This window comes from Chiloscyllium plagiosum, chromosome 37 (genome assembly GCF_004010195.1).
Source record: "Chiloscyllium plagiosum isolate BGI_BamShark_2017 chromosome 37, ASM401019v2, whole genome shotgun sequence".
In the NCBI taxonomy this organism is placed as follows: Eukaryota; Metazoa; Chordata; class Chondrichthyes; order Orectolobiformes; family Hemiscylliidae; genus Chiloscyllium; species Chiloscyllium plagiosum.
Window position 1 is genome coordinate 3,091,333 of NC_057746.1, and position 12,334 is coordinate 3,103,666.

Consider the following 12,334-nt stretch of genomic DNA (forward strand, 5'->3'; position numbering starts at 1 on the left):
TGTTTTTGTTGTGGTTCTGTTCGCCGAGCTGGGAGTTTTTGTTGCAAATGTTTCGTCCCCTGGCTAGGCGACATCATCGGTGCTTGGGAGCCTCCTGCGAAGCGGCAGGGACAGACCACTATAAACACCGGAGGAAACATCAAAGAAGCGCTTCGCAGGAGGCTCCCAAGCACTGATGATGTCGCCTAGCCAGGGGACGAAACGTTTGCAACAAAAACTTCCAGCTCGGCAAACAGAACCACATCAATCCATACCTTCCTGACTCCAGGCAGAGATAACAGATAGCATTGAATCATTCAGCAGAGTTAGAACATATACAACATTAGACTGAACAATGAAGCCTGGTATCCATTTCTTTTCTGTTGAAGTAAAGAAGATCATTGCTGAGATGGAAGATACGTCCTAAACTATCCAGAAAATTGAAGAGGGGATCTTATCAATGGGAGCCAGTGAGCGAGAGGCAGCAATACAAATAATCTCTGAGTTGCTAGTGGTTTATTCAAAGACATTCGATGTCAGCACTTTATTTGGAGTTAATCCCTCACCACGAGGTGAAATGTTGGGCTCTATGAGGGATAACCACTTTGACCTCACAGAACCTGACAGATCCTTCCTCACCCAAGGAAGAGTTCACCTGGGCTGTATGGAGACCAGCAGCTGAGGATACAGACTGCTTGGTGAGTGCTAACAAACATCCTGTGTATTCACTCCAGAGAATAACCTGTCCCATCAGTTGGGACATGTACACAGCTAATGTTTCCCTGACTGCCATTCACAGCCTATATCAAATTCTCACTCAGCCCAGGAATGGCAGGCATGGTAACCACCTTGTTCCCACACATATTCAGCGGCCTACTTGTGCCTGTCACCAATGGGGTGAGTTACTTTCTATCCAATGATTTAGATACTGATTCACAACAGAGAGGAATCATGGTGAAGTTTGATCTTGATACAAGTCAGTCACTGAATGAAAAATGTGTGAGGTCACTTGAGGCCCTGTTTAATCAGGGTGGTTGAAGTGACATCTATGGTGACAGTAGGAGGATGGCAACAGCTAGTAGGGATTGCATTTGATCAGGGGTGGTTCTGCTGGCCAGAGCTGGAGATACCAGGACTTTCTGAGACACATTTCACATCAACTGGTTTATGATTTCCTTGACATGGTGAATTCTCCACTAATTCAATTAATGGCAGCTACTGACCTTTGGAATTTCATGGATGGGTGACACTGCTTGTCTCGTTATCATATTGTCCCATTTTCAGAAACAGGTTAGCAAATGAAATGGGGCCAAGTAAGTTAAAATGCCATTTGCAGACAAAATCTCAATTCAGCTAAAAAAAAAGTGTGTACTGTTTGTCTCATTGAAATGTGCAGAGTCATTGTAGAATCACTACTTGAGGAAATGTGAGTTTTGGAGACTGGATGGCTACAGAACATTCTGAAGAAAGAAACAGTTTGAGAAACAGTTCACATTCATACCAATGACATAGGTAGAAAGAGAGAAGTTGCAACAAGAATTTGGGAAGCTATGCAACAGAATAAAAACTTGGATCTCAAGGTCACTGGATTACTATCAGTGTGACATGTTCGTGAATACAGTAATAGGCCAATCGAATAGACAAATGCATGGCTGATGAGTTGGCATAGATGAAAGGCTTGAGATTTCTGGATCACTGGCTTCATTTCTGGAGAACGTAGGACCTATACAAGTCTGATAGCATGCACCTGAACCAGAATGAAAGCTACATCCATATGGAAAAGATTACTAGTGCAGGTGGTGGGGGTTTAAACTAATTTGGCAGATGGATGTCATACAAAATGGAGGCACAGTAGGGGAAGAGGTGAATTCATAAAGACTATTTCCACAATGAATGGCAAAACTGGTTAACAACTAAGCTACTGTTTAGAATTAAATTACAAACCCTTTCATCCCAAATTTGCACCAATTATCCGAGACTCTTAGAATGAGTCATAGAATTGTCCAACACGGAAACAGACACTTCGTCCAGCTTGTCTGTGCTGACCAGACATCCCAATCTGACCTCGTCCTATTTGCCTGCATATCCCTCTAAATCCAAAATTAAAAAAAAGGAAAATGGTAAGAAACAGCCAAATGGGGCCAAGCTTAACAGATTAAAAAAAAGATTCCCGCCATTGAGAGAAAAATGCTGACAGTTTTAGAATTACTGAGCTCTTCAGTTCAGTTGGTAAGTCAGTTAGACTTAGGTCTTTGACTGGAAGTAACAGTTCAACTTTCACAGCTTAAGACAATGTTAAAGGTACTGATTTCTGGAACTCACCAAGATGGATGTGTGCACCTTGTTCAGTTTCAGAATTTTTCTTTTCCAGGAGAGAGATTTTTTTTCTGTCAAAAAGCATGACATTCTGCCATTAACTGATACAGCTCATGTTTACTGGAAAAAGTAGTCCAAAAGCTGTTGCTAGGCAACCTTCAGCACAGAATCTTCCAAATCTTCCAAGCCAAGTCTACCAAGCAATTAAAGCCATAAACCTATCTTTTTGTCTCTCTTAAAAGCTTTGGCTTGTCTTTTCCACACAGTTATTTGACTTCCAACCAAAACAATGGGATATTAACAGCTCACATCAACTTTTGAGTTTTGTAATTACTGCTGAATACAACGCTTAGAAATTACGTCTATTCAAAACTCTTTCAACCTAGAATGTCCAAAATCGTCCATATTCCAGTTCCTCACAGTCCTTGAATAAAATTTGTATTCCCTAAAAATTGTCCAGTGTGAATGTTAGTGAATGGGGAAGTGGATGAATGAGTGAGTGGATCAGGTGACAGGGTACATAAAGAGGCAGAATGGTGAGGTATGTGGCCAGGTTTAAGAAGCTAAGTGGTAGGGTGGCAGCTGTATGAAATGGGTGAATACTTGGGTGCTCTTGGATCGTCAGGTCACGAGATTTTATAGGTTTGTAAAGTAGTCTAGTTGTGAGATTTTATAGGTTTCAGGGCGAGCCAGGCTAGTTTGTGTAGAGGACATAGTGGGGCTGTGAGCTTTTGTCAAGTTGCAAAGTACTCAGGTCAGGTTAAGTTGGTTTGGGAGAGGGGCAGCAGGTTGTGAAATTTTACAGAGCTGCAGGGGTAAACATGCTGGGTTGAGGGGTTCTTCGGGTTGTGAAATTTTATTGGGTTTGGGCCTATTCAGGTCTGTTAGGGAGGGGATAGTCAGGTTTGAAATTTCGAAGTTTCATAGGTTTGGGGACGGGCCAGGTCGGAATAACTGAAGTTCTCGTCACACTTGGAGCCACCGGCACTTTTTCCCAGCTGCACCCTGACCAATCACCCACAGCCGAACCTTCAGAAAGGTTGGTTCTGTTGGAAGGCTCCACACCACTGACCAGTTTCAAATCTAATGATGCATCCCCTGACCCAACCGATTTCCAGATGATGGTTTCAGTGCCCAACCTTCTCTGTATTGAGCAATGCTGTGAAGGGCCTGGATTCTTCTCACAGTTGTGCAGTTAAGTTTGTTGGGTGATGGTCAGAATCTCCCTGTAGTGTTTATCCTCTCTGTATGCTCTGATGTACTGTGGCACAATTTCTCTGTAAAACACGAAAGAAGACATGATTTTCTCGAATACTCCCTCCTCCTGTCTTGATGTTACTGGTGCAGGCAGAGAGTAGCTGAGCGACCACCAGGAAAGGCAAAGGGAGTAGGCAGAGAGTGCATGAATCCCCTGTGGCCATTCCCCTCAAAGAATAGTACACCATTTTGGATGCTGTTGGGGGGGGGATGACCATTCAGGGGAAATCAGCAGTAGCCAGGTTGGTGGCACTATAACTGGCTCTGGTGCACTGCAGGAAATGGTAAAGGTAAACAGGCAGTTAGTGATTGAAGACATGATAGTTAGGGGAACAGACAGGAGATTCTGTGGACGGAAAAGGGAATCCAAAATAGTGTGTTGCCTCCCAGGTGCCATGGTCCAGGATGTCTCAGAGTGGCTGCTGAATGTTCTCAAGGGTGAGGGCGAGCAGACAGAAATCATTGTGCACTTTGGCACAAATGACATAGATAGAAATAGGAATGAGGTCCGCAGAGTGATTATAGAGAGCTAGGAAAAAAGTTAAAAACCAGGACCTCGTTGGTGAATGGAAGAGAGATTCTCTATGAATCCTATGATGTCCCAGATGGTTAAAGACATCACAAAATCTTCATTACAAACCTCATAATTGAAAGATTACTCCCCTGTGTGGATCCTCTGATGGAGCAGGAGGTTCCATGACCTTGAGAATGATTTGGTGCACAATTCACACCTAAAGGGTTTCTCGCCGGTGTGGATGCATTGGTGTCTGCGGAGGCTATCTGAGTACAAGAATGACTTCTCACACACCTCACACTTGAATAATTTCTCCCCTGTGTGAATGCGTTCATGCCTGCGGAGGCTCGATGAAACTGAGAATGATTTGTCACAGTCCTTGCATATGAACGGTTTCATCCCTGTGTGAATGCGTTGGTGTGCACAGAGGCTCGATGACTGTGAGAATGATTTGTCACACACCTCACACACGAATGGTTTCTCACCTGTGTGAATGCGTTGGTGTCTGCGGAGGGTAGATGAATCCAAAAATGATTTGAGACATCCATTACATCTGAATGGTTTTTCCCCTGTGTGAATGCGTTCATGTGTACAGAGGATTGATGAGTGTGAGAATGATTTACTACATACTTTGCAAATGAATGGTTTCTCCCCTGTGTGATTACTTAGATGTACATGGAGTTTCATTGATGATGAAAATGATTTGCCACACACCTCACACTTGAACAGTTTCTCCCCAGTGTGGATGCGTTGATGAGTCCGGAGGTTCCCTGAACGTGAGAATGATTTGTCACACACTTCACATGTAAATGGTTTCTCGCCTGTGTGAATTCGTTGGTGTGTGTGGAGGGCTCCTAACTGTGAGAACGATTTGTTGCACACCTCACATGTGAACGGTCTCTCTCCTGTATGAATACGTTGGTGTTTGCGGAGGGTGGATGAGACTGAGAATGACTTATCACACTCCTCACAGGTGAATGGTTTCTCCCCTGTGTGAATGCGTTCGTGTCTTTGAAAGGCTGATGAATCTGAGAATGATTTGTTGCATATCTTGCAAGTGAATGGTTTCTCCTTTGTGTGAGTACGTTCATGTATGAGGAATTTTGATGACTGTGAGAATGATTTGTCACACACCTTGCATACAAATGGTTTCTTCCCAGTATGAATAGGCTGGTGATTCACCAGGCCCGATAACTGTGAAAAGTTCTTGTTACATTCCACACATTTGAATGGCTTCTCCCCACTGTGAAGGCGGCGGTGATTCACAAGTGTCGATGACTTTGCAAACATTTGGTCACATACTTCACACTTAAATGATTTATCTTCCATGAAGCTGCCCTTCCGTTAATAGTTGTACAGCAGATGTTCCTTGTGCCTGAGAGTATCTTATTAAACCTGTGAAGCCTCCTTTCCCCCCTCATACTTGAACCTGTAAGATTGAGTCATTGGTTCATGAGGCTCACGGAATAACTGAAGTACTCGTCACACTTGGAGCCACCGGCACTTTTTCCCAGCTGCACCCTGACCAATCACCCACAGCCGAACCTTCAGAAAGGTTGGTTCTGTTGGAAGGCTCCACACCACTGACCAGTTTCAAATCTAATGATGCATCCCCTGACCCAACCGATTTCCAGATGATGGTTTCAGTGCCCAACCTTCTCTGTATTGAGCAATGCTGTGAAGGGCCTGGATTCTTCTCACAGTTGTGCAGTTAAGTTTGTTGGGTGATGGTCAGAATCTCCCTGTAGTGTTTATCCTCTCTGTATGCTCTGATGTACTGTGGCACAATTTCTCTGTAAAACACGAAAGAAGACATGATTTTCTCGAATACTCCCTCCTCCTGTCTTGATGTTACTGGTGCAGGCAGAGAGTAGCTGAGCGACCACCAGGAAAGGCAAAGGGAGTAGGCAGAGAGTGCATGAATCCCCTGTGGCCATTCCCCTCAAAGAATAGTACACCATTTTGGATGCTGTTGGGGGGGGGATGACCATTCAGGGGAAATCAGCAGTAGCCAGGTTGGTGGCACTATAACTGGCTCTGGTGCACTGCAGGAAATGGTAAAGGTAAACAGGCAGTTAGTGATTGAAGACATGATAGTTAGGGGAACAGACAGGAGATTCTGTGGACGGAAAAGGGAATCCAAAATAGTGTGTTGCCTCCCAGGTGCCATGGTCCAGGATGTCTCAGAGTGGCTGCTGAATGTTCTCAAGGGTGAGGGCGAGCAGACAGAAATCATTGTGCACTTTGGCACAAATGACATAGATAGAAATAGGAATGAGGTCCGCAGAGTGATTATAGAGAGCTAGGAAAAAAGTTAAAAACCAGGACCTCGTTGGTGAAAATCTCCAGATTACGTCCACTGCCATGTGCTAGTGAGGGTAAAACAGGAGGATATGGCAGATGAATCCGTGGCTAAAGAATTGGTGCAGGTGGCAGGGATTCAGACTTTTAGATCATTTGGATCTTTTCTGGGGCAGAGGTGACATGTTCAAGAGGGACGAGTCTCATTTGAACTGGAAGGGGACCAATATCTTGGCGTCCAGGTTTGCTTGTGCTGCAAGGGAAAGTTTAAACTAGATTTGCAGGGGCTGGGATCCTCAACAGCAGGGAGGCTTGAAGGAGATACAGTAGTCAGAAATAGTAAGTTGAAGAGACAGGTCAGGCTGAAACATGACAGGGAGCAAGGAACGCCTGTTGGATTAAATTGCATCTATTTCAATATCAAGAGGGCTGGCAGGTAAGGCCGATGAACTCAGGGTATGGATAGGTACATGGGACTGGGATATTATAGCCATTACAGAAACATGGCTAAGGGAGGGACAGTACTGGCAACTTAATGTGCCAGGGTATGGCTGCTTTTGGCAGGACAGAGGTGGTGGAAAGAGGAAAGGGGATATTGCATTTTTGATTAAAGCAAGTATCACAGCAGTAATCAGAGATGAAATTATTGAAGGATCACCCAGTTAGGCTTTGTGGGTGGAGATAAGAAATAAGAATGTGATGGGGTTGTACTAGCCCCCAAATAGTCAACGGGAATTAGAGGAACAAATACACAGGGGGACTGGGGAGACTTGCAGGAGCAATAAGGTTGTCATAGTAGGGGATTTTAATTTTCCTAACATAGACTGGGACTGCCAGAGTGTTAAAGGCTTAGATGCAGTGGAATTTGTTAAGTGCGTTTAGGAAAATTTCCTCAAGCAGCATACAGAGGATCCTACTCAGGACGGGGCAAAATTCGACCTATGCCTGGGAAATACGGCAGGACAGGTGAGTGAGGTGACAATGGGGGAGCACTTTAGGACCAGTGACCATAATTCTGTTAATTTTAAAATAGTTATGGAGAAGGACAAAACTGGTCCACAGGTTCTAGTTCTAAATTGGGGCAAGGTGAATTTTGATGGGATTAAACATGAGCTTGCAGGTGTTGATTACAGTAGTTTGTTTGCAGCCAAAGAGACCTCCAGCAAGTGGGAGGCCTTTGAAAAGTGAGATAGTTAAGAGTTCAAGGTCTATATGTTCCTATGAGGGTGAAGGAATAGGGAACCCTGGATGACAAGAGATATTGAGGCTTTGGGCAGAAAAAAGGAGGCATGTCTCAGTTACAGGCAGCTGGGAATCCCTGGAGGTAGACAGGGAATACAGAAGTTTACTGAAGAAGGAAATCAGGAGGGTGAAAATGGGCACGAGATCGCCTTGGCTGAGAAGATTAAGGTGAATCCAGAGAGGTACTTGAAGTATTTTAATGAAAAAGGATAACTAGAGAGAGAATAGGGCCACTCAAGGACAAAAGTGGACCCACAGGTTCTATGTGTAGAACCACAGGAGATAGACAAAGTTCTCAATGAATATTTCTCCTTTGTTTTTACCATGGAGAAAGACATGAAGACTTGGGAACTTGGAGAAATTAGTGGTGATATCTTGTGGACAGTAAAGTTATATACAAGAGGCTAGAGAAGAAATTGCAAGGGCAATTGATGATTTTTACATCATCGTTAGCCACAGGTGAGGTCCCGGAAGACTAGAGGATAGCAAATATTGTGCCCTTATTCAAGAAGGGCTGCAAAGAAAAACCTGGGAAAAATGAACAGTAATCCTAACATCTGTGGTGGCTAAGTTACTTGAGAAGATTCTGAGGGACAAGATATACATGCATGTGGAAACACAGGGCTTGATTACGAGTAGTCAGCACGGCTTTGTGAATGGGAGATCTCACAATTTTGTTCGAGTTCTTTGATGAAGTGACCAGGAAGGTTTACGAGGGCAAGACGGTAGACATAGTCTGTATGGATTTTAGTAAGGCCTTTGATTAGATTCCACATTGTGGGCTGTCCCAGAAAGTTAGATCACATGGAACCTAGGGTGAGCTGGCAAGTTACATACAAATTGGCTTGATGATAAGAAGCAGAGTGTAATAATGGAAGGATGCTTGTTGCACTGGAGGCCTGTGACTAGTGGAGTGCCTCAGGGATTGGTGCTGGGCCCACTGCTATTTGTTACCTACATAAATGATTTGGATGAGAATGCATAAGGCATGATTAGCAGGTTTGCAGATGACATTAAAATAGGCTGTATCGTGGACAGTGAGGAAGGTGATCGGAATTTGCAGCTGGACTTTGATCAGTTGGGGAAGTGGGTCAAGAAATGGCAAATGGAGTTTAATATAGACAAGTGTGCGGTCTTGCATTTTGGAAAATTAAATCAAGGTAGGAGTGTTATGTGAATAGTAAGGCCTCAAAGAGTGTAGTCGGGCCTTAAAGAGTGTAGTGGAACGGAGGGATCTTGAAGTTCAGGTTCACAGTTCTCTGAAAGTGGTGTCACAGGTCGACAGGGCAGTAAAGAAGGCTTTTGGCAAACTGGCCTTCATCAGTCAAGGCACTGAGTATGGAAATAGGGAAGTTATGTTGCAGTCATACAGGATGTTGGTGAGGCTGCACTTAAAGTATTGTGTTCAGTTTTGGTCAATTTGCTATAGGAAGGATCTTATTAAACTGGAAAGAGTGCAGAAGAAATTTACAAGGATGTTGTCTCGACTCAATGGTCTGAGTTATTGAGAGAGGTTGGACAAGCAAGGACTTTTCTATTTTGAGTGTAGGAGACTTGACGGGAGATCTTATAGAGGTGTATAAGATCATAAGAGGCATGAATAGGGTGAATGCATTCAATGCTTTTCCCGGGGTGGGGAATCGAGGACTAAAGGGCATCAGCTTAAGGTTAGAGGGGAAAGAATAAAAGGGAATCTGAGCGGACATTGGGCGGCATGGTGGCACAGTGGTTAGCACTGTTGCCTCACTGCGCCAGAGACCCGGGTTCAATTCCCGTCTCAGGCGACTGACTGTGTGGAGTTTACACGTTCTCCCCGTGTCTGCGAGGGTTTCCTCCGGGTGCTCCGGTTTCCTCCCACAGTCCAAAGATGTGCAGGTGAATTGGCCATGCTAAATTGCCCATAGTGTTAGATATAGGGGTAAATGTAGGGGTATGGGTGGGTTTCGCTTCGGCGGGTCGGTGTGGACTTGTTGGGCCGAATTTCCACATTGTAATCTAATCTAATCTAAAAAAAAATCTAATCTTTACACAGAGGGTGGTACACATATGGAATGAACTGCCAACGGAAGTGGTTGAGATGGGTACATTAACAACATTTAAAAGACATTTGGATAAATACATGTATAGGAAAGGATTAGAAGGACATGGGTCACCTGCAGGGAAATGAGGTTAGTGTAAATGGACATTTTGGCTAGCTTAGAGAAGTTTGGGCCAAAGGGTCTGTCTCCGTATTGTAGGACTCTATAACTACTCAGGTTTGATTTATTTGTACTTTCACAGGCTGTGGGTGCCATTTGCATTTATTGCCCATTCCTTTGAGAAGGTGGTTATGAGCCCCTTTTTGAACTGCCTTCGTCATACAGATAGCTACACCATAAGGGAATTATCAGATTTTAACCCACCAAGTGCCATTATAGTTCCATATGTGGCTTTCGATGGCAATATGGAAATAGTCACTTTCCTATGCATTTGATACCATTGTTATGATGGTGGTAGAAGTTGTGGGTTTGTGAGGTACTGTCAAATCAGCCTTGGTGTAAGGGGTAAATGTAGGGGTATGGGTGGGTTGCGCTTCGGCGGGTCGGTGTGGACTTGTTGGGCCGAAGGGCCTGTTTCCACACTGTAATCTAATCTAATCTAAAAAAAAATCTAATATTTACACAGAGGGTGGTACACATATGGAATGAACTGCCAACAGAAGTGGTTGAGATGGGTACATTAACAAGATTTAAAAGACATTTGGATAAATACATGTATAGGAAAGGATTAGAAGGACATGGGTCACCTGCAGGGAAATGAGGTTAGTGTAGATGGACATTTTGGCTAGCTTAGAGAAGTTTGGGCCAAAGGGTCTGTCTCCGTATTGTAGGACTCTATAACTACTCAGGTTTGATTTATTTGTACTTTCACAGGCTGTGGGTGCCATTTGCATTTATTGCCCATTCCTTTGAGAAGGTGGTTATGAGCCCCTTTTTGAACTGCCTTCGTCATACAGATAGCTACACCATCAGGGAATTATCAGATTTTAACCCACCAAGTGCCATTATAGTTCCATATGTGGCTTTCGATGGCAATATGGAAATAGTCACTTTCCTATGCATTTGATACCATTGTTATGATGGTGGTAGAAGTTGTGGGTTTGTGAGGTACTGTCAAATCAGCCTTGGTGAATTGGTACCATATGTATTTATAGATGATACACACAGCAGCCATTGTCATAAGTGCTGGAAGGAGAGAATATTCAAGTTGGCAGATATGGTGCCAAGTGGGCTACTTTACCCTGTATGGTGTCAAGCTTTCTGAGTGTTGTTGAAGCTGCAGTCACCCAAGCAAGTGCAGCGTATTCCATCACACTCATGACTTGTGCCTTGTAGATGAATAACATAACAAAGTTCATGCAATCTGACCTGCTTTTATAGCGACAATATCTATAAGGCTGGATCCTTTTCGGCTTCTGGGCAATGGTAACCCCAAGATGTTGACTGAGGAGATTTGGCTGTGGCAAGTCCATTCAATATTAAAGTTAGATTCTGTCTTGTTGAAGATGGTCATTGCTTGCCACTTGTGCAATGCGAATGTTGCATGCCACTAGTCAGCCCGAGCCAGGCAATGTTCCAGGTCTTGCTGCACATGTATATGGACTGAGGTTGTAGTGGGTATATTTGCCGAGCTGGGAATTTGGTTTGCCTTCAACAATGCACCAGAACAAAGACCCAATACTCATCATGTACAGGACAAATGTGGTGTATAAGATTCCATGTAGAGACCGCATGGAAATACTACATAGGACAAACAGGCAGACAACTAGCGATCCGCATTCATGAACATCAACTAGCCACTAAACACTATGACCAGCTATCCTTAGTATTTATACACACAGATGACAAATACCACAAATTTGACTGGGACAACACAACAATAATAGGACAAGCCAAACAGAGGACAGCCAGAGAATTCCTCGAAGCTTGGCACTCACCCATGGGCTCCATCAATAAATACATTGACCTAGATCCAATATACCTATTACTGCTATGAACAACCGAATCAGCAACTGGAAGTAGCGGGAATGAAAGCAAATAAATTTCAATCGAAACAGTATAGCAGCGCTTCACAGGAGGCTGCACAGCACTGAGGATGTCACCTAGAAGGGACAAAACGTCTGCAAACCAAATTCCCACACCCAAGCTACAAACCTTTACACAAACCATGTATATGGACTGTTTCCTCATTATCTGAGGAAACATGAATAGTGCTGAACATCATGGAAGCATCATGAAATATCCCCATTTTTTGACTTTATGGTAGGTGGAAGGTCTCAGATGAGCAGCTGATCAAGGTCAGGCCTTGGACATTACATAAGCAATTCATGCAGTAATGTCCCAGAACAGGGATAACTGGCCTCTAACCACCATAATCATTTTCCTTTGTGTTAGATATGAATCCAAACACTGGAGAGTTTCCCTCTTAGTCCCACTGACTCGAGTTTTGCTTGGACACTTTGATGCCACACTTGGAATTGGGATCTTTACTGTGGTGTCCTGGTCAATATTATTCCCTCAATCAACACAGCTGATTGTCTGATCATTATCACAATGCTGTTTGAGGGAACTTGCTATGTACAGAATGGCTGCCCCACTTCAAAAGTGCCTCAATGGCTGGAAAGAACTTCAGAAAATCTACTGTTTGGGAAAGGCTTTCTACAATTGAAAATCTTTGTAATCTTTT

At 43.8% G+C, this 12,334-nt stretch overlaps 3 protein-coding genes across 6 annotated transcripts in view; 2 read left to right on the forward strand and 1 right to left on the reverse strand.

Moving 5' to 3' along the window:
- The window catches only part of LOC122541578 (zinc finger protein 271-like), a 652,600-nt gene that overhangs the window by 383,618 nt on the left and 256,648 nt on the right, over positions 1 to 12,334 (forward strand). The gene's annotated exons all lie outside the window — the stretch shown is intronic.
- LOC122541201 overlaps positions 1 to 12,334 on the forward strand; it is a 216,012-nt gene that overhangs the window by 136,505 nt on the left and 67,173 nt on the right.
- The window catches only part of LOC122541649 (zinc finger protein 271-like), a 37,992-nt gene continuing 29,781 nt past the window's right edge, over positions 4,124 to 12,334 (reverse strand). Inside the window, exon 3 of the mRNA XM_043678579.1 lies at positions 4,124 to 5,200. Coding sequence (XP_043534514.1) covers positions 4,208 to 5,200 — 993 coding nt within the window. The 3' untranslated portion in view covers positions 4,124 to 4,207. The remainder of the gene's footprint in view (positions 5,201 to 12,334) is intronic.